The sequence below is a fragment of the Vulpes lagopus genome, chromosome 20 (genome assembly GCF_018345385.1).
Source record: "Vulpes lagopus strain Blue_001 chromosome 20, ASM1834538v1, whole genome shotgun sequence".
NCBI lineage: Eukaryota > Metazoa > Chordata > Mammalia > Carnivora > Canidae > Vulpes > Vulpes lagopus.
The window spans coordinates 25,339,349-25,365,868 of NC_054843.1; the positions used below are offsets into that span (position 1 = coordinate 25,339,349).

General features: G+C 41.0%; 1 protein-coding gene across 2 annotated transcripts in view; it reads right to left on the bottom strand.

Annotated features, from left to right (window-relative positions):
- The window catches only part of CXADR (CXADR Ig-like cell adhesion molecule), a 62,496-nt gene extending 39,529 nt beyond the window's left edge, over positions 1-22,967 (bottom strand). The window contains exon 1 of one of the 2 annotated variants that reach the window (XM_041735004.1): positions 22,492-22,967. In XM_041735004.1, the coding sequence (XP_041590938.1) occupies positions 22,492-22,534 (43 nt within the window). In that variant the 5' untranslated portion in view covers positions 22,535-22,967. The remainder of the gene's footprint in view (positions 1-22,491) is intronic. The other variant, XM_041735003.1, reaches the window with a different exon arrangement.
- Between the last annotated feature and the right edge of the window lie 3,553 nt (positions 22,968-26,520).

Below are 26,520 nucleotides of genomic sequence, written 5' to 3' on the forward strand. Positions count from 1 at the left end.
GTTTACTATAACAAAACTAGTATCATTTACATGCAATATAAAAGGGTAAAAGTAAATTACAAGCAAAATGGCAGTTTCTTGATATAAGAAGAAAAATACTGAGTTTAATCCACTCCCATTGTTTTTCAAGAGAAAAGCAATTTTGTTCACATCAATTCACATATACAAAAGGTTTGTTCAATATGTCTTATACAAAGTTTGAAAAAGTCAACAATTTGATATAAAATGTAAATTTATTAGTATGTAAATAAACTATCACACAAAACATATTTTTTAAACTACTTACACTATATAAGTTTACATAGCACTAGTTTGTCACATCTGTTTTCCTTGAGATAACCCAACATTTTTTCACATACAAACTTTTAAGTATCAATATATTGCAGAACCAAGGTTTCTTTCTTTCTTTCTTTTTTCTTAAATTTATTTGAGAGAGAGAGCGAGAGAAAGCAAAGCAAGGGGAATGGCAGAGGGAGAGGGAGAAGCATGTGTCTGGCTGAGCAGAGAGGCTGATGCAGGGCTTGATCCCAGGACCCTGGGATCATGACCTGAGTCAAAGGCAGACCCAGGCACCCCAGAACCAAAGTTTCAAATGGTCATTCATTGGTCCTCCCCATAACCCAACTCTGACTTACAGAGCTGGATGATGACCTGCAAGAGACCTTAAGTACTAGGATTATGGTACATAGGGCCTTCCTCTCTCCCCTTTCCTTCTGTTGCCACCAAAGTACTAGTATCTTACACTAAAATTAAGAGTAATTTCAAGTCCTAATTCTCCATAATGATGATTTTATGTTCTTTTTTAAATAATAAATTCCAAAGAGCAAACCAAAACGAAGAATTAAATTATTAGCAGCCCCCCAAAAATAAAAATAAATAGTAAATAAATAAAATTAGCTGTCCCATGATTTTTCCCATTATTCCCCAAAGAAGCTTAATACATATCCCATGATCTTTTCCATTATTCCCCAAAGAAGCTTAATACATATCAGCTGTCACCTGAAATAAAATGCTAATAAAGTTGAAGGCAATAGATTGAGAATGAAAGAGAAGCAAGGTTACATTCAAAAACCATTTATATTCAAGCACCATCAAAGGTTTTAATGACATTTAAGTGCATTCTTCAAATAGCAGATTAAAACTGGACACAAGACTTTCTGCTCCCTTAAATCAGTGGCTGGCCTAACTCTGACAACAGAATACAGTATGAGTACTGCTCTGAGTTCTGAGGTGAGGCCTCAAGAGACCCTGCTGCTCCCAGCCTCGCCCTCTCAGACCCCTGTCATGGAAAGACCAAATCACACAGGAGAGAGAGGAGGTGTTCAACCAACAGCTGCAAGTGCTCAACATGTGGCCACACTAGAATATCCACCTCCAGCTCTAGACTAGCTGCCTGCAGCCATGCCATGAGCAAGCCTGGTACTTCCCATCTCAGCCTGACCTACACTGGCAACCCACAGGATCATGAAATAATGCCTAATTTTTGTTTTAAGTCTCTAGTGTTTGGCTTGGTTTGTTAAACAGCCAAGACTGATGATATACTGTCCAAACCCACTGATTCAGCCCAAATAAACTATTTAATAACCTTAAAAAAAAAAGTCTATTAGTATTCCAATCTCCATTCCACGCCCATTTCTATTTAAAATTATGATTTGATATTTATGTATATAACCTCAAATGTTTCTCCTGAATATTCAATCTTCTGAATAAATACTTTCTATCATTTGTAATAAGCTCAGTTCTAATTCCTACCTCATTCACTAAGGCATTCTTCTATCTATCTAGCTTAGTGATTTTTTTCTTTCTATGAATTTTGCTTTCTGCTATCTGGATCACCCATTTGGCACTTATTCAGTATATAATCTCAGGTTTTGTGTTTTGTTTTTTTTTTCCTTTATAAGGTTTACTGTGAAGTTGACTTAGGTAACCTCCAAGGTTTTGTCAAGTGTTCTATCTAGATATTGATGAGCTTATTGTCTTCCCATATTACCTTGTATTTTTAAGTAAATTTAAAAAACCCATGTCCTGATTTAAATCATTAGCTCTAAAAGGGTTTAAAAAAATTTTGTGGATACCTCTATCTTCTCTTGTATCCTTGCATATTAGTAGAAAAGAACTGATGATTATAAATTTGATCAGTTTTATAAAGGTTGAAAAAGACTATTAATCTACCAGAAGTTGTTCCTGCTACTTGAAGATCTTTCCACAGCTACAACAATTTGTTACCTGCATTAATTTGTCTGGGTATTGATACATTATGTATCAAGGTAAGAACAAAGTACACTCCAGAATGAAAAGTCCATTCCAAAATGAATCAAGACATAGTCCCAAAATATGGAATATAAAAGAAAATGAACTTTTGTTTAAAAAAAAAAAAAAAAACACTAGAACATTCTGGTTCCCCTGTGCTTTTTGAATTTTTAGTTTATAAAAAATCAAAAAAGTTAAATGACATTAAACATCTAAATGTATACATGTTCATATCCTTCTACGCCATGTCCTTCTCCCTACTTCTACCACACAATCATTAGAATAAAAATGCCACTGAGTTTTCATGATAGCATCTTTCATGATTTCTTGTTTGATGCATAAAAATTGCTTTAATCTTAAAAGACTACCTTAAGAAAAGTTACATATGCATAAAAATGATCTAGAGATATATGCCAAACTGTTAAGAGCAATTATTTTTTGAGAACTGAGATTTTAAAAAAGGTGACTGCCCATTTCTGCTTTACATTGACATTTTAATGTGAATACTGCTACAAAAAAATTAAGCAGATTTTTAAATGGCTTTCAATATTTCTTCTAAAAAAATGTTTAAAACATCCAACTGCTCTTCAATGTGTTGCCCTAGAAATGAATTAAAAAATCTCAAGATTGTACAAAACAGTTATTGGGTTTCCTAGCAACACTGAAGGAGTTCTTTGCACGGAGGTATAGTTTTGCAAGTATTCAAGTACCCAACAGTCACAAATTAGAGGAGACAAAGGCTGACCCTTGGTCCCATGCAATGTCTCTGGGGATTTTTTCCTAGTATGTGTTGCCCAATTCTATTTATGTAGCATATTAGGTGATCATTTAACTTGCAAAGTACCTGCAGGTTCAAACAAGGCCTGGACACTACCTCAAATAGCAAATCTTATCAATTTATTCAAGCTTATATTCAGTATGATGAAATATGTAGAACATTATGAACCGCAAGTATTTGCAGAATCCAGTTAAGTGCTCAGCACTGGATTAAAGAAGTAAACAAACTAAAACACAGCCCATTTTGGCAGTGACTGAAATAACATCTCCCAGTTTTCTATGTGTTTTTTAATCTCCAAATTTCAAACACTTGGATCTTCCAAACTTCTCTCCTGTCCAGTCTGACTTCTGTTGGAGCATCAAAACAAAATAAGCTCATCAAAGTATATTTTTGGCTTTCAGGTTGTCATCTCCTCCAAACATTACAAGATCTCTTTCTGCCCTAAGAATGGAGTAGAACTGGAGATACTGGAAGACACTATTCCTCCAGCAGGAAGGCAACATTTTGAACTGGTGACTGGTGACCTGCTTTGATTTCTTTAATGGACTTCAAGGTTAAGCTACACATTAACCTGGATGGTCTTCAGATATTTTTTCTTTCTCATAATCTTAAAATCACTGGAAAATGGAAAGTGCTTATGAAACTTTATGGCTGATTTAAAAAGACAAAGAAGTAAAAGGAGACTTTTCAATAATGTTTTAAGTCTTAAAAATAGAGAACACCAGGGGAATCCCTGGGTGGCTCAGAGGTTTAGCGCCCCCTTTGGCCCAAGGTGTGATCCTGGAGACCCAGGATTGAGTCCCATATCAGGCTCCCTGTGTGGAGCCTGCTTTTCCCTCTGCCTGTGTCTCTGCCTCTCTCTCTTTCATGAATAAATAAATAAAATCTAAAAAAAAAAAAATAGAGAACACCAAAGGGATGAAGGAAGAAAACACAAATTTAACTGCATTAGCTCAGAAAACCAGAAGCTAGCTTTTAACAAACTTGCTGGAAAAAAAAGGAGGTTTTCTGTTGTTTTATCACTTGGGAAACAAAACAGAATAACTTTGAACATTTTTCATGTTTTTACCTCAAACAACAAGATACTAAATGTGAAGTTTGACCAGTGAGGGCATAAGCACAGGAATGTTAAAGATCACGTGTGAGTGCAGGCATCCCTTCTAGGAAGCATTCCTTATGCCCAAACATGGACTGAACTAGATGTCCTCTGTGCACACCTTGGACAACTGATAAGGCCTCCACCATGAGCACTCTTCCCACTTTACTCAAGTTGCTTCCTTTCTGTGTGTCTTTCGTACCCCGTACCCTCAAGTGAGCATTTCACATGGGATTTTGAAGTCAATGACTCAGCTACAAAAAGAAGGAAGGAGGGAAGGAGAGAGAGAAAAGAAAAACAAAACAACTCACAGGCACAAGTACCTTCATATAAGAGAAGGAAGACAGATGACAGTCCATTTCAAAATAGGGAAATCAGCAAGTTGTAATACAGCTAAAAGTTAGGTGAATATCAGCTAAGACCTTTCTCTATTAAAGATGGAACTACAGCAAAGTGTCTGATTTCATAGGAAATCAAAGAAACAAGAGGAAGCACTCACAAGAAAAAGATGAGGAAGTTGGTGTCTGTGGAGCACTTGTGTCTGTGTACCCTGCTCACTTTCTCCCCTGCTCCACCGTCTCCCTCTGAGAACATCTCTAGGCACTTATCGAAGTACCTCTTAAGAGTTCCTTGCCTCCTCCTCTGGATTACACAAAGTGTTCCTCTATTGTTGGTAGTTGTTCACAGGGCCCCATCTTCAGCACATACTTTCACTTAGTTGACAGTGTCTCAGGTCTTCATCTATGAAAGGTATGTCCAAACCTAATTTAATAACCCCCCAAAGGAGCACCTGGGTGGCTCAAGTCAGAAGCATCTGACTCGATTTCAGCTCAGGTTGTGATCTCACGGTCATGAGATCGAGCCCTGTCAGGCTCCACACTCAGGGCTGAATCCATTTCAGATTCTGTCTCTCCTTCTCCCTTTGCTCCTCCCCTAGCTTGTGTTCTTTTCCACTCTTTAAAATAAGAAATAATAAAAATAAAACAAATAAATAAAACAGAGCTGGCATTGGCAAAACTGCTGAACCTCAAGTGGAGAGCAGGAGCTCAGAGTAGAGAGAAGGCGAAGGAGCTGTTTGAAACAAAAGAAGTGATTAATGGGACACAAACCCATCAGTCCTTGTGGGAAAAGCATGGGAAGGAGGGCCATGGGAGACCATGTACTCAGGAAAGCAAAGGAATGGACCAATGATCTTTAGATAGGAGAGAGAGCTCAAAAAAAGCTTAACAAACCTGGTCATGTGCTGATGGGAGCAAAGACTGATGCTCATTAATTTAATACTCACATTACAAGAAATGTTAGCAAATCTGATAATATGTATGCAACTTTATAGTTATGTTAATGTAAGAGAAATTGGATATTAAGAAAAACTTAAAAATCTTTTATTTGTAAATATTCTACAACTACAACTGTAGTTGAAGTAAAGCTACTTGTCTTATTTTTCAACTATCTTTAGAACAACATGAAGCAAAAAGAAAAAAAAATACTACAATGTGGTTTCTCAAAATATCTGGAGTCATTCCAAAGATACAAACAAAAAAGGGAAAAAAGACTAGAAAAAATAATTTAAATTTATATTCCAAAAGTCTTGTATATTTCTTTGATTTCTTGATAACGAGTACATTATGATGACCTTAACATCAATCGTTAAAATTTACCTGATACTGATTTTGAGAAAGGTCAAAGAATGTCATAAGGGGTACTATTTTACTGTTAAGAAATGAACTGGGTAAACCAGAAACTGGTATGTGTAAGGAACATGTTGATCAGGACAAGTATAATTCTGTTATGTATCTCATAACAAATACTACAGATGCCTGTGTTAACAACCAAGTCACTAGGGTATTCCAAACTAGGCAAAAGTGCAACTGTTGGAGCACTTAGCTGGCTCAAGTCAGTGTATAACATGTGACTCTTGATCTGAGAGAGTCGTGCATTTGAGTCTCATATTGGGGGTAGAGTTTACTTAAAATATATCAAAATAAAATAGATAAACAGAATTGCTTTCAAAAATGCAACTGCCATACTATTTAGATCATTTCCTTGACCCTCCCTCCGACCTATGGCAACTTTCCTTCTCACCAGGAAGTTGCGTTAGGAGTAGCAATCTTTAAGTCACCTAAACAGTTGAGTATTTCTAGAATGCAAAACAGAAAAAAAACATTTTAAATATGTTAATATGAGTTAACTATTCCAACCAGGCCTTTCAATATTATTGGAGGATAAAAGAAAAACACTTACAGGAAGGTAGAAATTATGCTCTTTGCTGTCTAGGGGTTGGGTTTTGCCTGTTAAATTCCCATGTGAGCTACCCAGTGCAGTATATTAATATGTACTCAGAGCTAAGAAAATAATACAATTAGATGAGTTAATAAGAACGAAAAATGACATTAAGTGTGAGGTTATATACTTTTCTATGCAGCTTTTAAAATACAAATTTCCAGCCCCCTATCCCCAATGAGAAATACAAAAGCAGGTGTCCAGGAAATAAACTGAGATGGAAATGGGTAAATCATCTTAACAGCAGCAACTAACAGTGACTGGATACTTACTATGTGTCAGGCACTTTTCAAAAGTGTAAATATATTAACTGAATTCTCACAACCTGAAGGAGGTACTACTATTACCGCATTTTATAGTGAAGAAATAGAGATACTGAGAGGTACCAAAGCTACTAAGAGGAACAAGATACAAATCTAGATAGACTGGCTGACAAGCCACATTCATCCTGTAAGTAGAAATCCATCAGTAAATACCCTTGAACACAGATCTTGTTTTAAAAATCACTATGAAAAAAAATAAAAATAAAATAAAAATCACTATGAAACATCAGAAGTACGTTTTAGACCTCCAATCACCATGGTGGAGGAGGGTTTGGAATTCACTTTCCTCTGCTACACTAAACTTACAAGCAGACAGAATTTTAGGTAGCACATGGTTCATGCGTTTGGGTGAAACTTTGTTTTTATTTTTCCTTTAAAGATTTTATTTTTAAGGAATCTCTACATTCAATATGAGGCTTGAATTTATAATTCCAAGATCCAAAACAACATGCTCTACTGACAGAGCCAGACAGGTGCCCCTGTGTGAACCTTTTTTTAACAGAGAAATAAATAAATAAATATCAGACTAGGAATATATTGTCATTTGTCACAAAACAACAATGACAACAACAAAACCCACTATCATTTTGGACCTGTTGTTGCTTCTTTAGGGCTTAAACATAAATTAAAGAGTGTTGAACTAAATTTCTTATTTCAGATCTAAATACGTCCTGATTTTAGACAATAAACCAACCAAAAAGAAGTCTTCCCACCCTCCCCCACATCCATCTCCTCCCCTTCTTCCACAACTAAAAGGTAGTAAGCAGCAGTTCTCAAGAGCTCGTTTAAATGTGAAGACATTTCTGAAACATTAGCATAAATTATGGAAGCAGTTCTATCCATTAATAGTGTGAGCTCCAGTCAGATCTGGGTTCAAATTCATATTGAGTTTACTAAATGCTTGGTCATAGGCAAGTTTCCAGCCTTTTTAAGTTAGTGTTTTTCTTCTTTAAAATGGAAATTAGGGGTAAGGCTAAGCCTCTGCCTTCAGTTCAGGTCATGATCTCCAGGTCCTGGGATCAAGCCCTGCAGGACTTAAGTGTGAGGTTATATATTTCTCTCTCTCTCTGTCTGCCACTCCCTCTACTTGTGTGCTCGCTCCCTCTATCCAATAAATAAAGTCTAAAAAAAACGACTTTATTAATAATACCTACTCCATTGTAAGAATTAAATAAAAACTAATGCATGAAAAGCTTTTAGCTTTTTTTATTTTTTAAAAAGATTTTATTTATTTATTCATGAGAGACACACAGAGAGAGAGAGGGAGAGAGAGAGAGAGAGGCAGAGACACAGGCAGAGGGAGAAGCAGGCTCCATGCAGGGAGCCCGAATGGGACTTGGATCACGCCCTGGGCTGAAGGTGGCGCTAACCGCTGAGCCACCGGGGCTGCCCTGAAAAGCTTTTAGAACAGTTCCAGTACAACCTGGTATAATCTTTCAAAAAACGGTATCTAATATGACAATTCACTGTCATTTTATAAGCCTGTCATTTCTATTAGGACATAAACTCCATAGTGTTGAGAAGGTATTTTTTAATCTTTTATTCCTCATACTTAGCAGCGCCTTCCATACAGGAAGAACTCAAAATGTGTTATATAAACAAATAATGACTCATGGGCCACCTGGGTGGCTCAGTCAATTATGTGTCTGCCTTGGGCTCAGGTCATGAGGTCATGATCCTATTATCCTGAAATCGTGTCCCACATTGGGCTCCCTGCTCCTTGGGGAGCCTGCTTCTCCCTCTCCCTCTGCCACTCCCTCATTTGTGCCTCTCTCTCTCTCCATGTCAAAAAAAATAAATATTAAAAATAAGTAAATAAACTCAAATATATCTATGATGTTTATTTTTTTTTAATTTTATTTATTTATTCATAGAGACACACACAGAGAGAGAGAGAGAGGCAGAGACACAGGCAGAGGGAGAAGCAGGCTCCATTCAGGGAACCCAACGTGGGACTCGATCCTGGGTCTCCAGGATCACACCCCGGGCTGCAGGCAGCGCTAAACAGCTGCGCCACCAGGGCTGCCCCATATCTATGATGTTTAAAAGAAGAGCACCACTAGTGATGTAGGTCAAATTTGATTTAGTAATGGTATCTATAGAGGCTAAGATGTGTGAGTAAAGACAGAAGTGACTACTGTTTTGAGGAACTTGTCTCTCAAGGGTGGGAGAAAATGGTAGTGTATGATTGGGGTCAAGGAAGAGTTGTTTTGAAATGAGAAATGTAGAGCATGTTTATATAAGTTAAAAGGAAAGAGCAAATAGAACAAAAGAGGTCTGAAAATATATATAGTAAGGGCACCTATAGTAAGTAAAATATATATAGTAAGTAATCAACTGCCTTTGGCTCGGGTCATGATCTCAGATACTGGGATCGAGCCCCACATTAGATTCCCTGCTCAGCTAGGAGTCTGCTCCTCCCTCAGCTCCCCCATGCTATCTCTCTTGCTCTCTTAAGAAGAATAAATAAGATCCTGGGGAGGGGGGGGGGACAACAATACGCAGAGACTGAAGGATCAACACCACACAAAAGAATGATGCCTAGAAAATAGCAAATAAGACACCTTTAAAAAAGAATGGAGGGGGGATCCATGGGTGGCTCAGCGGTTTAGCACCTGCCTTCGGCCCAAGGCATGATCCTGGACACCCAGGATCGAGTCCCACACTGGGCTCCCTGCATGGAGCCTGCTTCTCCCTCTATGTCTCTGCCTCCCTCTCAGTCTCTCATGAATAAATAAATAAAATCTTAAAAAAAAAAAAAAAAAAGAATGGAGGGAGGCACATGAGTGGCTCAGTACGTTGCACGTCTGAACCTTGATTTTGGCTCAGATCATGATCTCAGGGTCGTGAGGTGGAGCCCTGTGTGGAACTTTACACTCAGTAGGGAGTCTGCTTGAGATTATGCACCCAGCAGAATAGCCAAAATGAAGAAAAGGCTATGATAAGGATGTGAAACTGAAACTCTCATTCTCTACTGGTGAGAGTGTCAAGGGCACAACTAACCCTGGAAAACTGCTTGGCAGTTTCAACTAAAGCTAAAACAGGACGCCTGGGTGGCTCAGTGGTTGAGTGTCTGCCTTTGGCCCAGGGCGTGATCCTGGGGTCCTGGGATCATGTCCCATGTCGGGCTCCCTGCATGGAACCTGCTTCTCCCTCTGCCTGTGTCTCTGCCTTGCTCTTGCTCTCTCTCTCTCTCACTCATGAACAAATAAATAAAATCTTAAAAAAAAAAAAAAAAATCAAGCTAAAACATAGGTATTACCTACAGGACACCAGAAACACCATTCATAGGTAGAGAAATGTATACACATGTGCAATGAAACACATGAACAAAAATGACACAACAGCATTTTTCACAATAGCAAAAAATTGGGGGGAAGGTCCATTGGCAGTAAAATGGGTAAATCAATTGTGATATAGTCACATGATAGAATACCACATAGCAATGCAAATGAGTAAACTGCAGCTACACAAAATCAATACTCCTAACATAAGTGAAAGTTAGACAAAAAAGTTAGACAAAAAACATATTGTATAATTCCATTTATATAAAGTGTTAACACTAATCTACACTTACAAATCAGAAGAGAGTGAAGAACTAGGAAAGCTTGGAGACTTGAGATGTGTGAGTAGAGATAGAAGTGACTACTGTCTTGAGGAACTTGTCTCAAGGGTAGAAGGAAAGTGGTACGGTGTGATGATATGTGGTCAAGAAAGGGTTCTTTTGAAATGAGAAATGTGGGATATATCCTATTTCCTGATCAGGAAGAGAATCACACAAATGGTTCTGCTTTGTAATAATGCTCTTACCTATATACTTGCAAATAATGCTCTAAACTCTGTGCTTATCTCTATGTATGTCACACTTCAGATAAAAGGCTTTTCTTTTTTAATCGTAAAAAAAAAAAAAATTAGGCAAACTCTAACTCTACCCTCAACATGAGGCTCAACCTCATGACTCCAAAATCAAGAGTTGCATTCTCTACCCACTGAACCAGCCAGGTGCCCCCTAAAAGGTTTACTTTTAAAGAAATGTTTAAAGAGCTGAAGGAGTTAGAGACAAAGACTACTTTTATTTTTGTTAAAAATATAATGTCCCAATGCTTTATAAATGGACTTTACAAAAAAAGAAAAAAGTCTAGCCTAACTGGTACAATAAAGTTTTCCCAATGTACACAGCTGTTGGCCTATAAGATCAATCCACCCTGAAGAAGGAACTGAGGTCTGACCAGGGGACCTTGACTGATTGAAGAAATTCTGGTTTTAAAGTAACCAGAAGTGGGGTGGGTTGACAGTGTTAGGGCCTGAAGATCTTACAGATAACAGGATGTGATGGAAGTTCAGGGAGCTAGGTGACAATGCCAACAGAGTTCCAGATTTCAGGGGAATAAGTATAAAGAGAAGAAGATTATTTAAGTAAACTGGGAAGAAAATCACTGTATTTGGGAGGTCAAGGAACTGCTGTGTAAGAGTGTTAGAAGAGGGGCACTAAGTGGCTCAGTCGGGTAAGTGTATGACTTTGGCTCAGGTCATGATCCCAGCATCCTGGGATGGCTCAGCAGGGAGTCACTTGTCCCTCCCTCTCCCTTTGCCCCTCCCCCGACTCGTGCTGTCTCTCAAATACATAAATAAATAAATCTCAGGGGAGAAACAAAGAATGTTAGAAGAGAGTGAACTGTAAAATGTAAATTCTAAAAGGCCAAGACAACACTATAATGGGAGAGGGGCAGGTTAGGAATATGAGGCAAGGCATTTCTCGATCACTGTGGAGAAGCAACCAGAAATTTGGTGTAAACAGAGGGCAGGAGACCCAAGGGTTGAAGGGTTGGTACACAAGGTTGAAGGAGGGGAAAGTGGTCTGGAGAAGCTAGTGGGGCCCCAAGAGAACAATCAGAAAACCATACATCTTTATATCACATGACATTTCTACTCTGATCCCTGCCTGCTCTGAGAATCGTAGCTGGGGGAATAAATGCCTGACTCACTTCTCTGGCCCCAAGCTTGCTGACAGTATCAGAAAGATGCTTCAGAAGATATGAGGAAGACACCAATCAGAATACCTCACCTATGTGTACACATTATATTATTTATCTACCCCCAAATATCTTCCACAAGAATTGAAGTTCTAAATAAGAAATATTTAATATACATTATACATCAAGACCAGGGCAAATGTAAATTAGAATGGAAAGCCACAGGAAATTAAGAATGTAAACATCCAGACATTTTTTCCTGTATTTGAACTGGATTGTGACACACCCTTACCCCACCCACACACACAGAGAAACACTCGAGAATTTCAAACGCTATCAAAACTCTCAGATTTTTTTCAATCTATGTAGTATATTACCTTCCCTGCATTTTTTAACACACGGATGCTAATTTCACAATTCTCTGTTAAAAAATGCAAATAATGTATTTTACATTATGGGTAAAGCAGATCTATTGCCATGGTAAGTATTTTCATCACCTTCACAGAATAATATGTATTGCTTTATTTTTATTTTTTTTTCTAAAGATTTTATTTATTTACTCATGAGAGACACAGAGAAAGAGGCAGAGAGAGAAGCAGGCTCCATGCAGGGAGCCTGATGTGGGACTCGATCCAGGGTCTCCAGGATCATGCCCTGGACTGAAGGTGGCGCTAAACCGCTGAGCCATCCAGGGATCCCTGTATTGCTCTATTTTTAAAAACCTGCCTTTGCCTCCTTGCTCTTAAAGACCTCAGGCTCTCTTCCCTTAACGGGAAGACAGTAAAAGTAACTGAGTACTTGGCAAAAAACGAAGCAAACACACACAAAACTTAGGTAAAGTGTCTTATGAAGATGAGATCATAAAAAAATTAGAAAGCAAAGACACAGACAGAAGAGCACAAGTAAATAATATTACCTCTTCATGGAAAATCCTGAAGGTAATAAAGGGTTGATTACAAAAAGAAAATCACCTCTGTTATCAACATGTCTAACTAGATTGCCTCAATCCTGCATTAATTCCTTTCTAATACCCCAAAGTGAATTCAAATTTCCCTAGCAACCATCACCAGGGGTCATTCTATCCTATTTTCTATCTTTCCATAAATATATGTATTTCCTTCACAGGCAAGTTAAAAATGTGATTTTTTTGTGTGCATGTATTTCTTTTTTCTTCCTTATACCTAAAATGTAAATGTATACAGCTGTTGAATAAGGCAGTTGATAGAATTTTGGGCATGAGTAACAGATGTTCTGATAATTTCAAGAAACTAAGAAACAAGAGACTTTATTTAGCTTGTTACCAACAGGAATACTGCGTGATACAAATAATTAGTCATAATTATCTCGTGAGCACACTACACCCATGCTTCTTAGTAGGGTGTTTGGAGACTAGATGCATTAGAAGGTGACTGGAACTGAAGCTCTTATCTCTAGACTTGTGCTGACCAACAGGGTAGCTGCTAGTCAAATAGAGCTACTGGGTACTTCCAACACAGCTCCTTTGAATTGAGATATGTGTAAGTCAAATACTAACCAGATTTCAGACTTAGTATAGGGAAAAAAATTAATCTTATTAATGTTTAATTTGATCACATATGGAAATGATATTTTGTATATACAGAGCTAAACAAAATATAAGAACTGTAATGTCTCACAACTCTAGACTCAAATATTTCTACAAGCTACAACCTGCTGGGACTCAGGAGCTCAAAGAGCTCCAATTCCATCTAAATCCCACCACCCCTATAACATCTGCAGATATGCTAAAGGAAAGCAAAAAAAAAAAAAAAGAAAAAAGAAAATGTATACTCAAATTAATTTCACCTTTTTTCTTTTTACTTTTAAACATGGCTACTAAAAAACTTTAAATTACATATTTGACTTACACTATATTTCAACTGGACAGCACAACTTAGACCAATGTCACAATTTTTTGAATTTAATTCCTATAAACAAGAATATAAAATATTCTTCCTACACCAAGGTTGTCAGGAGATCAGATTCAAATGAGACACCTATAAAATTGTCTTAAAAAGTAAGTTGTACCAGGATGCCTGGGTGTCTTAGCAGTTAAGTCTGCCTTCGGCTCAGAGCGCGATCCTGGAGTCCCAGGATTGAGTCCCACATCGGGCTCACTGCATGGAGCCTGCTTCTCCCTCTGCCTGTGTCTCTGCCTCTCTGTGTGTCTCTCATGAATAAGTAAAATCTTTAAAAAGAAAAAAAGATGGGACCCCTGGGTGGCGCAGCGGTTTAGCGCGCCTGCCTTTGGCCCAGGGCGCGATCCTGGAGACCTGGGATCCAATCCCATGTCGGGCTCCCCGTGCATGGAGCCTGCTTCTCCCTCTGCCTATGTCTCTGCCTCTCTCTCTCTGTGTGTGTGAAGAAAGAAAGAAAGAAAGAAAGAAAGAAAGAAAGAGAAAGAAAGAAAGAAAGAAAGAAGAAAGAAAGAAAGAAAGAAAGAAAGAAAAGAAAGAAAGAAAGAAAGAAAGAAAGAAAGAAAGAAAGAAAGAAAGAAAGAAAGAAAGAAAGAAAGAAAAAAGAAAAAAAGTTATACCAAGGCACGTAGGTGGCTCAGTCTGTTAAGGGTCCAACTTTGGTTTCTGCTCAGGTCATGACCTCAGGGTCTTGAGATACACCCCTGTCAGGCTCCATGTTTAGTAGAGAGTCTGTTTATCCCTCTCCCTTTGCCCCTCCCACACACTTGCTCCCTCTAAAATAAATAAATTCTTAAAAAAAATAATAAGTTGCATTCTCCCTCTCAAATAAGTAAATAAAATCTTAAAAAAAAAAAAAAAAAAAAAAAAGGAAGGGTGCCTGGGTGGCTCAGTCAGTTAAGTGGCTGCCTTCAGCTCAGCTCATGATCCCAGAGTCCCGGGAAGGAGTCCCACACTGTTCAGCAAGGCGACCACTTCTCTCTCTCCCTCTAACCCTCCCCCTTGCTCATGCTCTCTTTCACAAATAAAATCTTAAAAAAAAAATAGTAAATTATATCATAATAACTATGCATTTTAGTTCATTGTGATAATCTAGATTTAGGACTGCAACGTGTTTATAGCACTGATTCAAAATCCATCCGTGGTGAAGTTATATAAATAATGCATATACTGACACCTTCTATTGCAAAATATGAATTTAAAACTTCTATGATGTCGTGTTTTTGAAAGAAAGTATGTGTATATTTACATGAAAAAAGGTACAATAATTTTTCTAGCCCAGAGTTAGTTACCGGTTCATCCTAAAAGTGTAAGATTTCACACCATACAACCAAGTAGGTTAAAGAGTCTTCTCAATTCTTACTGTACAACTACCCAAGACAAAAAACACTCCAAAGTTTTTGTCTGGCCCATTAGGGAAAACTCCTATGGGAATTTTATGGTATTTAAGAGTTCAAAGCTCTCTTCACTGGGAGACTGAAAGGGTCAGCTACAGTCACTAACATTTCAACAGAGATGTAGCTGAACACACTCGGTTCACTGTATCTGAATGTTTCTTGAGATTCCTTGAGAGCTTGTGATCTGTGTAGCCAAACTACCCCTACTTTGGAGAAACCTATAAAATTCATGCAGAGCGTACATTTACACTATGGGATGGTGAAAAAGTAACCACATTTAGTTACTTATTTCTTCTTGAAATCTAAACACAATTTATCTTAGAAGTAAATGAAATCAAAGTCATTCCCAGTCCAACTTCTAAAATACCTTTGAAATAATGAAAGTAATTTAATAGTTTCAAAGGAAATTTGCATTGTCTCAGTTAACCAATTAACTGGTTAATTTGACTGTTAATCCTTTTTCTCACCAACTATCAAAAGACAAACTAAACCATGCCATTGATCTCACACCTACCCTAAAAATAGACTTCTTATCTCCCTCTCCTAGCTACCTTCCCCTTTGTCAACAGGGCAGGCCAGTCTTTTCTTCTACAGCACACTGCTAATTAAAATAAATTGCAAATACTGCTGAGTCAAGTTAAGGCCTTTAACGCTTAAACTCTAATTGGCTAACTCTTTTAGAAACCTGGAAGAGTGAGTCAATGAGGTAAAGGTAACAGAAAAGGCCTATAGGGAAGCACAAAGAGAAATTCTTTTTAAATCACCATTTCGCCACAGAACGTAGAAACATTTTCAGCTTGCTTTGCATTTTTACACAGAAGACAATAATGGATTCAGCAGAACAAACTACAAAAGCAACACCAATATCACAGCCCCAAGGGATCACCAAACCAAACCATGAATTTCGAACCAGCTTCCTCAACAGAGCACTTTATCAGGCCACGGTGATATCTGCCCAACCCCCTCACATTCCACCATTTGTCATTTCTGCCCCCCAGAAAGGCTGAGTAGAAAATTAAAGTAGGAAACCAGCACTAGAAAAAGTTGCTTTTAACTTATACTTAGCACCACATTAAGAGAAACCAGTCTAATTCCAGTATCAATCTAACAACTATTCTAGATTATTTTCTTTAAAAACAAGACAGATGAAAAGCAATAGGATAAAACCGTAAGTTCATTTTACTTAAAGTAACCCAGACATAATTAAAAATTACCATCTTAAAGTCCACATCCATTCATTACTTGCCACCAAATGAACGATATTCAAAGTTCTCAGTATCAATTCTTGACTTTAATTACACCTGACAATGATTTGTATGTAACAGAGGAAAGATAAAACAGGAGATTGGAAGAACAGGCTGCAACAGGAGTTTATTTTTTTTTTAATTTTTATTTATTTATGATAGTCACAGAGAGAGAGAGAGAGAGAGAGAGAGGCAGAGACACAGGCAGAGAGAGAAGCAGGCTCCATGCACCGGGAGCCCGACGTGGGATTCGATCCCGGGTCTCCAGGATCGCGCCCTGGGCCAAAGGCAGGCGCCAAACCGCTGCGCCACCCAGGGTTCCCGCAACAGGAGTTTAAAACGAGGCCGAAGTGTTAACACAAATTCATTCCATTACTCAATGAAAAGCAGAGCTGACAAACAAAAAAGCTAGCCTGTACAGTATACAGAGTCCAGCCCTGCTCACCTCTCCCATGATGGACCTATTCTTTTTTTTTTTTTTTTTAATCTTAATGATGTGCCTATTCTTGATCTTCAAATGCCCTTTCTCTCTAGGTCTTTTTCTCAACTCAATATACACCAATTCCTGTCTAGAACACTTTCCCCTCTTATTTAACATGCAACTGTGCACACACTGGGAACAAAAATAAGGAATAAACAGATAATCCTTGACATCATGAAATGTACAGTCTGTTGAGGAAAAACAATTACAATAAAGGTCCACTTGATAAATGTTACAACATCCTCCAGTAATGTAACGTGCTTTGAGCAGGGAAAAATTCACTAGCCGGACGCCAACGAAGCTGGTATTTTAAACCATCTTAAGAGATGCTGGTATAACCGGGACTATAAGTAGTGGCTGGAGGAATACAGGTGACTTAGAAACTGACAGGAGGTAAGAGGAGAGAACAGGAAGGTAGGGTACCCAGCCTTCTGCCCGAGCATTCTGAGAGCCAAAAAAGCCACTTCCGGGGAGAGAGACCAGTGGTTATGCAGACAGGTTCAACTGGAGGTGCCTGTGAGAAGTCTAAGTAGGGGATGTCAAGTGGGTGGTTAACAAGTGATGGGAAAAAGCTTGAGAGACAGCCTAGAAATAGACTGGAAGCTGTCAACACAAAAATGCTAATTGAAGCCATAAACTGAGGAACCCCAACATTTAAGGTATAAGGAGGAAACTGGGTACACAAAGGAAAATGAGGAACAAGGTTCTAGGTCTGGTGGCTGGAAGTTAAGAGAGTCCCTACCTACTGGTTTCTACCTGGGTCTGCTGCTGTCCCTTGGAACGACGGTCAAGCACGCAACACTTCACTGTCAAGCCAACTGCAAATGCTAAGTAGGTTTCTCTTTCTTCACTTAACTGATGCCCACTCCTTAACCTATAAAAATCTAGCTCTACTCACTATAGAAACTGTCCTCCATGTGGAATCCAGAACTTTCTGAATGTTTCCAATGATCTCTTATTGGTAAGACCCACTGACCTCATTTCTGCATCAGTTTCTGGACACCCTCATTCCACAGTTCTCCTACATACCCCACATCACTCTTTACTGTTACCTTCTGTGTACTTATTAGTTGATGTTCTTCAATGTCAAAGTTCATCATTTCTCTAGTGCCACCAGCTTTTCCTGGTTAATCTTACACAGATGGCACCTTACACAATATTAGCAGTGATTCTCAAATCTCTATCACCAATCTTTGTTTCTTTCCTGAGATCTAGTCCTTTGTTTAAATCTTCCTACCAGATATTTTTTTTTTTTACCTCCATTCCCCTCAGGTGCCTCAAATACCACCTGTCTAAACTTAAGCTCGTTGGTCACCTCTCCTAAAACTTGTTCCTCTTCATCCTCTGCAAGTTAGTGACTTCACCATTCATTCAAAACCGGGTATATTACTGCTTCTCTCCAACTTCTGCTTGGAACCAACCAGATTATCAGACTTCAGTACATTTTCCTCAAAAGAACTTTTCAGATCAGAGAGGAAAGCCCAACAGCGCTCTGTTTTTCAAGGACTGCTTATGTGTAAATCATCCCAGATAGCTTCCTGTGTTAGACCTACCTGCCTCCAGAACTGCTACAGAGTTCATCATTCCAGAGAAATAATCTCAGTGTTTCATCTCACTTCTTTAATGTCTCCACAAGCTTCTTAGTGCCACCACAGAGGGTGGTATAACTTGACACATGTCAATTATCTTTCCTCCCCTAAGCTCTTGGCACAGCCTTAGAGCTTCACTCGCCCAGAGTGTGGTCACTAGTGAAATCATCAGGAACTTGTTAAAAACCAAAAATCTGGGATGCCTGGGTGGCTCAGCGGTTAAGCATCTGCCTTCCAGCTCAGGGTGTGATCCTGGAGTCCTGGGATCGAGTCCCACATTGGGATCCCTGCATGGAGCCTGCTTCTCCCTCTGCCTGTGTGTCTGCCTCTCTGTCTCTCTCATGAATAAATAAATATAAATCTTAAAAAAAAAAAAAATCTCAGGCCTCGCCCAACTTTTAGGAGAATGACTCAGATTTCCATCAAACGTTTGAGAAGTGGTGATTAGATGCTCTCATGAACTGAATTTCTCACCTCCCAAGACACATCATACCCTTTCAGCTCTCCATGTCTTTGCAAAAAGCTATACCATCTGCTGGGAATGACCTATCAAAGCTTTGCACCTTGCAAAGTTCTATACTACTGTAAGGGCACCTAACACAAGCACATAGTAGGCAATAAATATTTGAATGATTGAATCATGTAATCAATTAATTAATGGATGAGCCTGGCCTGACATTTGTAGAGTCTGAGGTACTAAAGATCATTCAGGTGGAATGTGAATGGTAAGCACCTGGAAACAGTGACCCAGAATTCAAAGGAGAGGTAGGCTGAACTGATACTATTTTTAAGTCCCTAGCAACTTTGTAGAGGTTATAGTAATGGATAAATTTAGTCACCCAGGTTTAAGATTGAGAGAAGGGGACTATGGGCCAAATCATGGGGAAGGCTGATATTTAAGGGACCTACTGTAGAAGTATGAAGAGCAGGTTAGCAGGGTGGAAAAGAGTCAAAATAGGTATCAAGGAGCTCCAAAAAAGATAAATGGATTTGGCACACTGTTATTGTTACCTCTCGCAACTGAAGTGGAATAGAACAATGAGATCAAAGATAAAGCAAAAGCTTAACTTCTTTAGACCACCAACTGAGACAAGGCTACTGGAAAGACCACTACAAAGACCATCATTATTTGAAGAGAGAGAGAGATGGAACTGATGAGAGCCACACCATATACATAGGCCTAGTGGTTAAAAGGCTGCAAATTTTCAGTCATACAATATTTATGGAACATTTGCTATCTACCACATTCCACACACTAACACCGGGACTATAACAAGAACACAAAGAATGCCCCTACCCTCTGACCTAGTGCAATGAGATAAACTGATGGACACCCCACAACAAATAGGGTAAGGAGCCAATGAAAGTGGGTTGCTGTGAAGAGGAGGCAACATTTTTTTTTTTTAGGTGATTGGTATAATGGCCAAAATGTAAACAAAGAGATATATGGAGGAAATAAAGTTCATATTTAATCTTCCCATTTTTTTATGCAAAGGAAGACGCCAGGAAAGCAAGATGATAAACATTTCACTTTGTTCCTTAATGGTCCTGAGATGATAGGATCCTTGTCCTTGATACATAAAGCAACTGAGGCACACACAAAGGACAGAAGCCTACAGCTATCGTCAAATGGCTAACAAGTGGTGGGGAGACAAGAACTTTTTAGTTTCACTCATGGTGCCAGCGTGAGAAGCAGCGTCTCAAACTAACAAGATCCCCAGGTGATGCTGATGGTACATGGGCCACATCAATTTACAATAGCTGCCTAAGCTTCTTCTTGCTCCTCGTGCTTTCCTAATAGTGTCTGAAAGCATTAAACTAAGTTCAAGAAATTAAAGGGCTAATAAAGAAGTCTTCAGTATTTGGCACACAGTCAAACCGACAGCAGGTTCTTACTATGTGACAGAGAAGCAGTGATAGAAATTTAGAATGTCAGAGATAACCAAAGAGGAAAGTGACTGCTTCAGAGGCAAAACAGCATAGTGGGAAGAGTAAGGATTAAGGAAATTTGTGACCTCAGCAAATTAAAGAACTACTCCGTGCCTCAGTTTCCTTACATGTACAACAGGGATCATTATAATACATACCCTCCAGGGTTGCTAGGTAAATGGAACATATGTAAAGCCCTTAACAGTGGCTGGCATTTAATAACTTTCAATCAAGACTTTAGTTTTACTACTATGGCCACTATTATTACTGGTAGTATGATTTCCTACTGGGTAGGTAATAAAATGCACCCAAAGGCCTTCCACTAGCAACTAGAACATATGACAAAACTCTTTACAGCCCATATGGAAACAGATCTAGAGGAAAAATAGCACTGCAATTTTTAATATGTAAGCCTCCTCTGCTTTGTCTTGCCAAATGTAGAAGCCAATCACGTTACCACTCAAATTGAATTCACAGCAATGAGTGTCTAAAATGGCAAGAGTATCTGAAGAAATACTCAAAGCCACCCATCAGTTACATAGCTTTAGAGCTGTTCCCTAAGCTGGAAAACTGGAACTAAAAATAGTTGTCTTCTTATGCTAAAAACAGCCCTTTAATGAGAAGTTCACTATCCTAGCTTACAGTTTAAAAGCAGAATGACTCTGTATATATTAAACACGTCCTCAGTTGAGATTGTACCTAATAAAGTGAGGTGTCCAGAAAAAAATGAAATCCAGACAATTATCTGGACATCCCCAGAAGGGGGGGGAAGGGGAAAAAAAAAAAAAGATCCTCTACATGGTTTGTTATTCCATTTTTCTGCTCTGGATGTAGCCTAAAGTATTTTCTCCATGGAAAACAGGCACTCTCCACTTCAAATTTAGTCCCCGACAAAACAAACGAGGGGAATGTACCACGTACACTGGTTACTGACCCTTCATCTTTTCCGGAAGCTTTGAAATTTTCACCCAAATCTAAATGAGATGTCTTAGAAAGGTGGAGGTGGTGCTATCGATGGAAGATTAGACTTGTTAATAGAATGTTGGTCCCCTGAGTAACGCTCACAGATGTGGCATCCAACAATGGAATTAACATTTCAACAGGAAGCAGGGAGCTATCCCAACAGAAAGGGCCACTCGATCCTTTCCAACACATCAAAAAAAGAAAGAAAAATCCTTCCAGAGACTATAAAAAGTGCGCCTCCGACGGTCACACTTACGGATTCTTTTTTTTTTTCTTTTAACTAACCATTTGGTTCCAACAGCGACAAGTGCTCATCCTGACAAACAAGATCAGTTAAAACACTGCCAGGAAAACAGATCCGTTTCTTAAAAAGCATCAAATGATTGTGCCTTCTAAGGTCCACGCATTTGTTTAAATGCCCTTTTTTTTTTTTTTCTTAAATTCCCCTCCCGAGAAAAGCGCAGTCAGAAAATGCACTTGGCGAATCCTTTAGGGACTGCCCTGTACAAGCCATCCCCTCTTATCTTCAAAAACGAATTAACTCGTCATAAACTCAAAGCGAGGTTTCGGATTTCTTCCGTGCACTTTGCTCCGGGGCTGCAGAATCGGGCGCCTACTGCGGGTTTGCAACCGTCCACCTGGGTCGAGCGACCACCTCCCGGCCAACCGCTCGCGCTCGGCTCGGCTCGGCTCGGGCTCGGGCTCGCCTCTGCAACCAGGTCGGGGAGGCTGCAGCGCTCCCCCTGCGCGGTCGAGGCACGGGAAAGCTCAGGGTCGGCTGGATCATGGCGCTGGAAACGCAGCCTCCCCGCCCGCACCGCTCGACACCTGGAAACCCGCAGCCCGAGGCTTCCGAGGTCCGGGAACGCTGGACCGACGCGGCTAACGAGGAAAAGCGCGAGCGCGAATAACGCGAAGCTCGCCCCGCAGCGACGACGCCAGGCGCCCCCGCACGCCGCGCCCACCGCCGGCGCCCGAGCCCCGAGCCCCGAGCCCCGCCGCCGCCGCCGCCCCCCCCGCCCCGGGCATCTCGCGCCCGCACGGCTCCCTGCCCGCCGCCCACCTTCCCGGCTCGCGTGCCCCGCTCCGCAGAGCCTCCCAGGGCGACTCCGCCCTCCGGCCGCGGCCGCGGCGCCCCCAAATCGCGCCCGGCCCCTCCCCCACGCTCATTGTTCCCGGGTGGCCTCGGGCAGCGAGCGCCCCGGGGCGGTGCCGGCGACGGGAGCCCCGCGGACCGCACCGCCCCCCGCTCACCCGCGACTCCGCACAGGAGAACGAAGCGCAGCAGGAGCGCCATGGTGGCGGCGCGGCCGTGGGCGGCGACTGGAGGTAGGCGGCCCTCGCCCGGGGTCTCCGCCACCCGCGGCCTGCGCGCTCCCGACTGGCTGGCGGCCGCGGCACCTCCGCACCCCGGCCCACCCCGCCCCGCCCGCCCGCGCTCGGCAGGTGAAATACGTCACTTCCGGTGGGGACTGAGCCCCGCGGCGCGCGCCGGCCCCGCCAGGAGCGTGGCGTTGCCGTGGCAACCGGCGCGGGCGGCCCTAGGATCCTCGGGGGTCGCGGACTCCCGCGCCGGCTGCGCTCAGAGCGGGCGGACGCGCGGCCCCCTCGCCCCAGCAGGAGCCGGGGCCGGCTTCAGAGCCCTCCGGCTCCGGGGCGGGCCCGCCCCTCTCCCCCGACAGCTGAAAGTGCGGCCGCGCCCTCGCTCCAGGGAGCGGCGTCGCCCACACTCGCCTCCGGCGCGCGCTGCTGAGGCCAGGTCGGGCGGCCTCGCGGGTTCTCGCCCCGCCCCCCGGGGTCCAGCCTCGCCCCCCTCCCCCGGCTCCGGGGCACGCGACCCGAGCTGCGCCCCGCCCTCCTCCGCCGCGCCTGGAGCCGGTGGCTGCTCTGGAAGGCTCGAGAAGGCGTTTCCCCATCTCCAGGAATGCCTGAACCCCTCCAAACCAGAGCTTCCGATTGGAGAAATACCTCGACTGCTTTTTTTTTTTTTTTTTTTTTTTTTTTGGATCCTGGGTATTCAAAGGTCCTTCTCACCCTAAAACTGGGCGTCAAGAACCAGTGACCTTTACCGGGGGGGGGGGGGGGCAGGTAGGGGTGATGAAGGGCTGGAGGTGTTGGGGGCACCGGGGACTGACGGATCTTGAACGGCCCGGTCGACTCTCCGGTGTCCCTTCCTGGTATCCTCCATACTTCTCGTGGCATTTGTTCTCGGCTGCTCTTTGCAGATACTGTTTATTTGTAACTGCCCATAGACCTCGGTGCTCCGGACAGTCCCATATAGGAGTGAATTAGAGGAGAGCAGCAGGGTGTGCAGCGGCTAAGTCCTTGGGTCCGGAATGGGGCAGTTAGCTGGGCAAGTGGTCTGGAAATTCACCTAGTCATGAAAATCAGAAGAGATGATGCACAAAAGAATGTTGGCACTGTGCCTGGCACATGGTAAATACTCAGTCCAGTGGTAGCTAATTTAAAAAAAAAAAGATCTGGGTGGGGGGCGCCTGGGTGGTTCAGTCCCGTGAGCGCCTGCCTTGGGCTCAAGTCATGATCCCAGGGTCCTGGGATCCAGCCACCTCTTTGGGCTCCCTCCCTGCTCAGCAAGGAGCCTGCTTCTCCCGCCCCTCCCTGCTCCTGCTCTCTCTCTCTCTCTCAAATAAGTAAAATATTTTTTAAAAATTATATTGGACAATTTTTTTTAATATTTTATTATTATTTATTCATGAGAGACACGGAGAGAGAGGTAGAGACATAGAGGGAGAAGCAGGCTCTCTGTGGGGAACTTGATGCGGGACCCCAGGATCACGTCCTGAGCCAAAGGCAGCTCCAGAACTAAAATTATCTAGAACTAAAATTTTTACTCAACACATACTTCATGAAATTAGAAAAGAGTATTAAAGTTTTATCTATTTAAGACTGTTATATGAGAACCACTGAGCCACCCATGTGCCCTGATATTGGACATTTCTTATTATTTATTGAAGCAGCAAAGGAAAGTAAATCAGTTATTAGTAAGACCAAAGTTGCTCAACTGAAATTTAGCCTGGTGGTCTGCTATCCTGATTGCACTTTTAAATTATCTGGAGGATTCACCAGAAATCCAGATTTGCAGGCATCTCTGCCCTGGACTCTTAGCCTCCAGAATTGTGCAAAAATAAATGTCTGTTGTTTAAACAAAAATAAATAAATTAAATTAAATAGGGGATCCCTGGGTGGCGCAGCACTTTGGCGCCTGCCTTTGGCCCATGGCATGATCCTGGGGACCCGGGATCGAATCCCATGTCGCGCTCCCGGTGCATGGAGCCAGCTTCTTCCTCTGCCTATGTCTCTGCCTCTCTCTCTCACTGTGTGCCTATCATAAATTTAAAAAAAAAATTAAAAAATTAAAAAAAAAAATTAAATAATGTGGAGGAGCGCCTGGCTGGCTCAGTCAGTGGAGGATGGGACTGTTGACCTAAGGGTTTGAGTTCCATCCCTACCTTGGGTGTAGAGATGACTTAAAAATAATATAAAATAAGATATTTTTTAAAAAATTAAAATTATGTAGAGAACTACAAAATACCACTATCTGAACCCTCACTCCAACGATTCTGATTTACCTTGTCTCCAGTAGAATTGTGACTGATCTAAGCAGAGTCCAAGAATAACTGCTAGGGATTTCCTTCTTTTTTTTAAAAAAAATTTTATTTATTTATTCATGATACAGAGAGAGAGGCAGAGACACAGGCAGAGGGAGAAGCAGGCTCTACACAGGGAGCCGGACCTGGGACGTGGGACTCATTCCGGGTCTCCAGGATCACAACCTGGGGCTAAACCGCTGCCCCCCACCCCGGACAGTCCTAGGGATTTCCTATTAAGGAAACAAAAACTCTCCTAGATATAATTGAAGGTATAAAATATCTAAAACTAAAATTTTTACTCAACACATACTTCATGAAATTAGAAAAGAGTATTAAAGTTATATCTATTTAAGACTGTTATATGAGAATTTTTCTATGATTACTTCAAAGCAGCACACATTCATTGTGTCTTTTCTAGTAGAAATTAAACTCACCCTTCATGGGTTATCTCAACCAATACTAGAGGAAACCTTTTGAAATTATTCCAAAGGATTTTTATCTTAATCCCTTTCTTTCTAGTACTTTTTTTTTTTTTTTTGCAGTCCCTACTTTTTGCCTCTTGTGATAGGCATTTTCATAACCCAACAAATCTCTCTTTTTTTTTTAAATTTTTATTTATTTATGATAGTCACACAGAGAGAGAGAGAGAGAGATGCAGAGACACAGGCAGAGGGAGAAGCAGGCTCCATGCACTGGGAGCCCGACATGGGATTCGATCCTGGGTCTCCAGGATCGAGCCCTGGGCCAAAGGCAGGCGCTAAACCGCTGCGCCATCCAGGGATCCCCCCAACAAATCTCTTATCTTACTCTAAATATTTCTAGAAAGCCAAAAAGGCAGATCATTCATCTTTGTCACTCTTGGAAGCCAGACTATAGTAGGTCCCTATATTCTTTTTTTTTTTCTATTCTATTTTTTTTTTTCATGAGAGACACAGAGAGAGGCAGAAACATAAGCAGAGAGTGAAGCAGGCTCCATGCAGGAGCCTAATGTGGGACTCGGTCCCAGAATTCTGGGATCATGACCTGGGCCAAAGGCAGGCACTCAACCCCTGAGCCCTGCAGGTGTCCCTGAACTGAATATACTATGTATATGTACATATGCATATATATATGCATACAATTACTCATAAATCATTATATCATGATATCCTTTTAGAACATACTTTTTAAAATGCAAATTTTACAAAATTAATATTTCATATTTCATTAGATTACTGAACACAAATTTTTCCAAATGTATCATCTCCAAGATTTAAGTAACTTTGAAAGGAGCAATGTATCTTATTTAGGAAACTATTATCCTTTATATAATTATATTAAAGCTGGGGGAAAAGGGAAAAAATTTAAATGGAGTCATCTTTACACTTTGGTGTTTTGGTTTTTGTTTTGTTTTTTAAGATTTTATTTATTTGACAGAGCGGCAGAAGCAAGGAGAGCAGGAGAGGGGAAAGCAGGGTTTCCATTGACCAGGAAGCCAGACTCGGAGCTTGATCCTAGCTCAACCGACTGAGCCACCCAGGCACCCCTAGACTTTGGCTCATAACTACATTATTTCATATAAACAACTGCTAAAATTATGCAAGTATCTGAAACTTCATAATGACACCTTAAAAAGTTTGTGGCTATAGTTAGCTTAGAAATTATGTCTCCTGAAAGCTGTAATGAGATAATC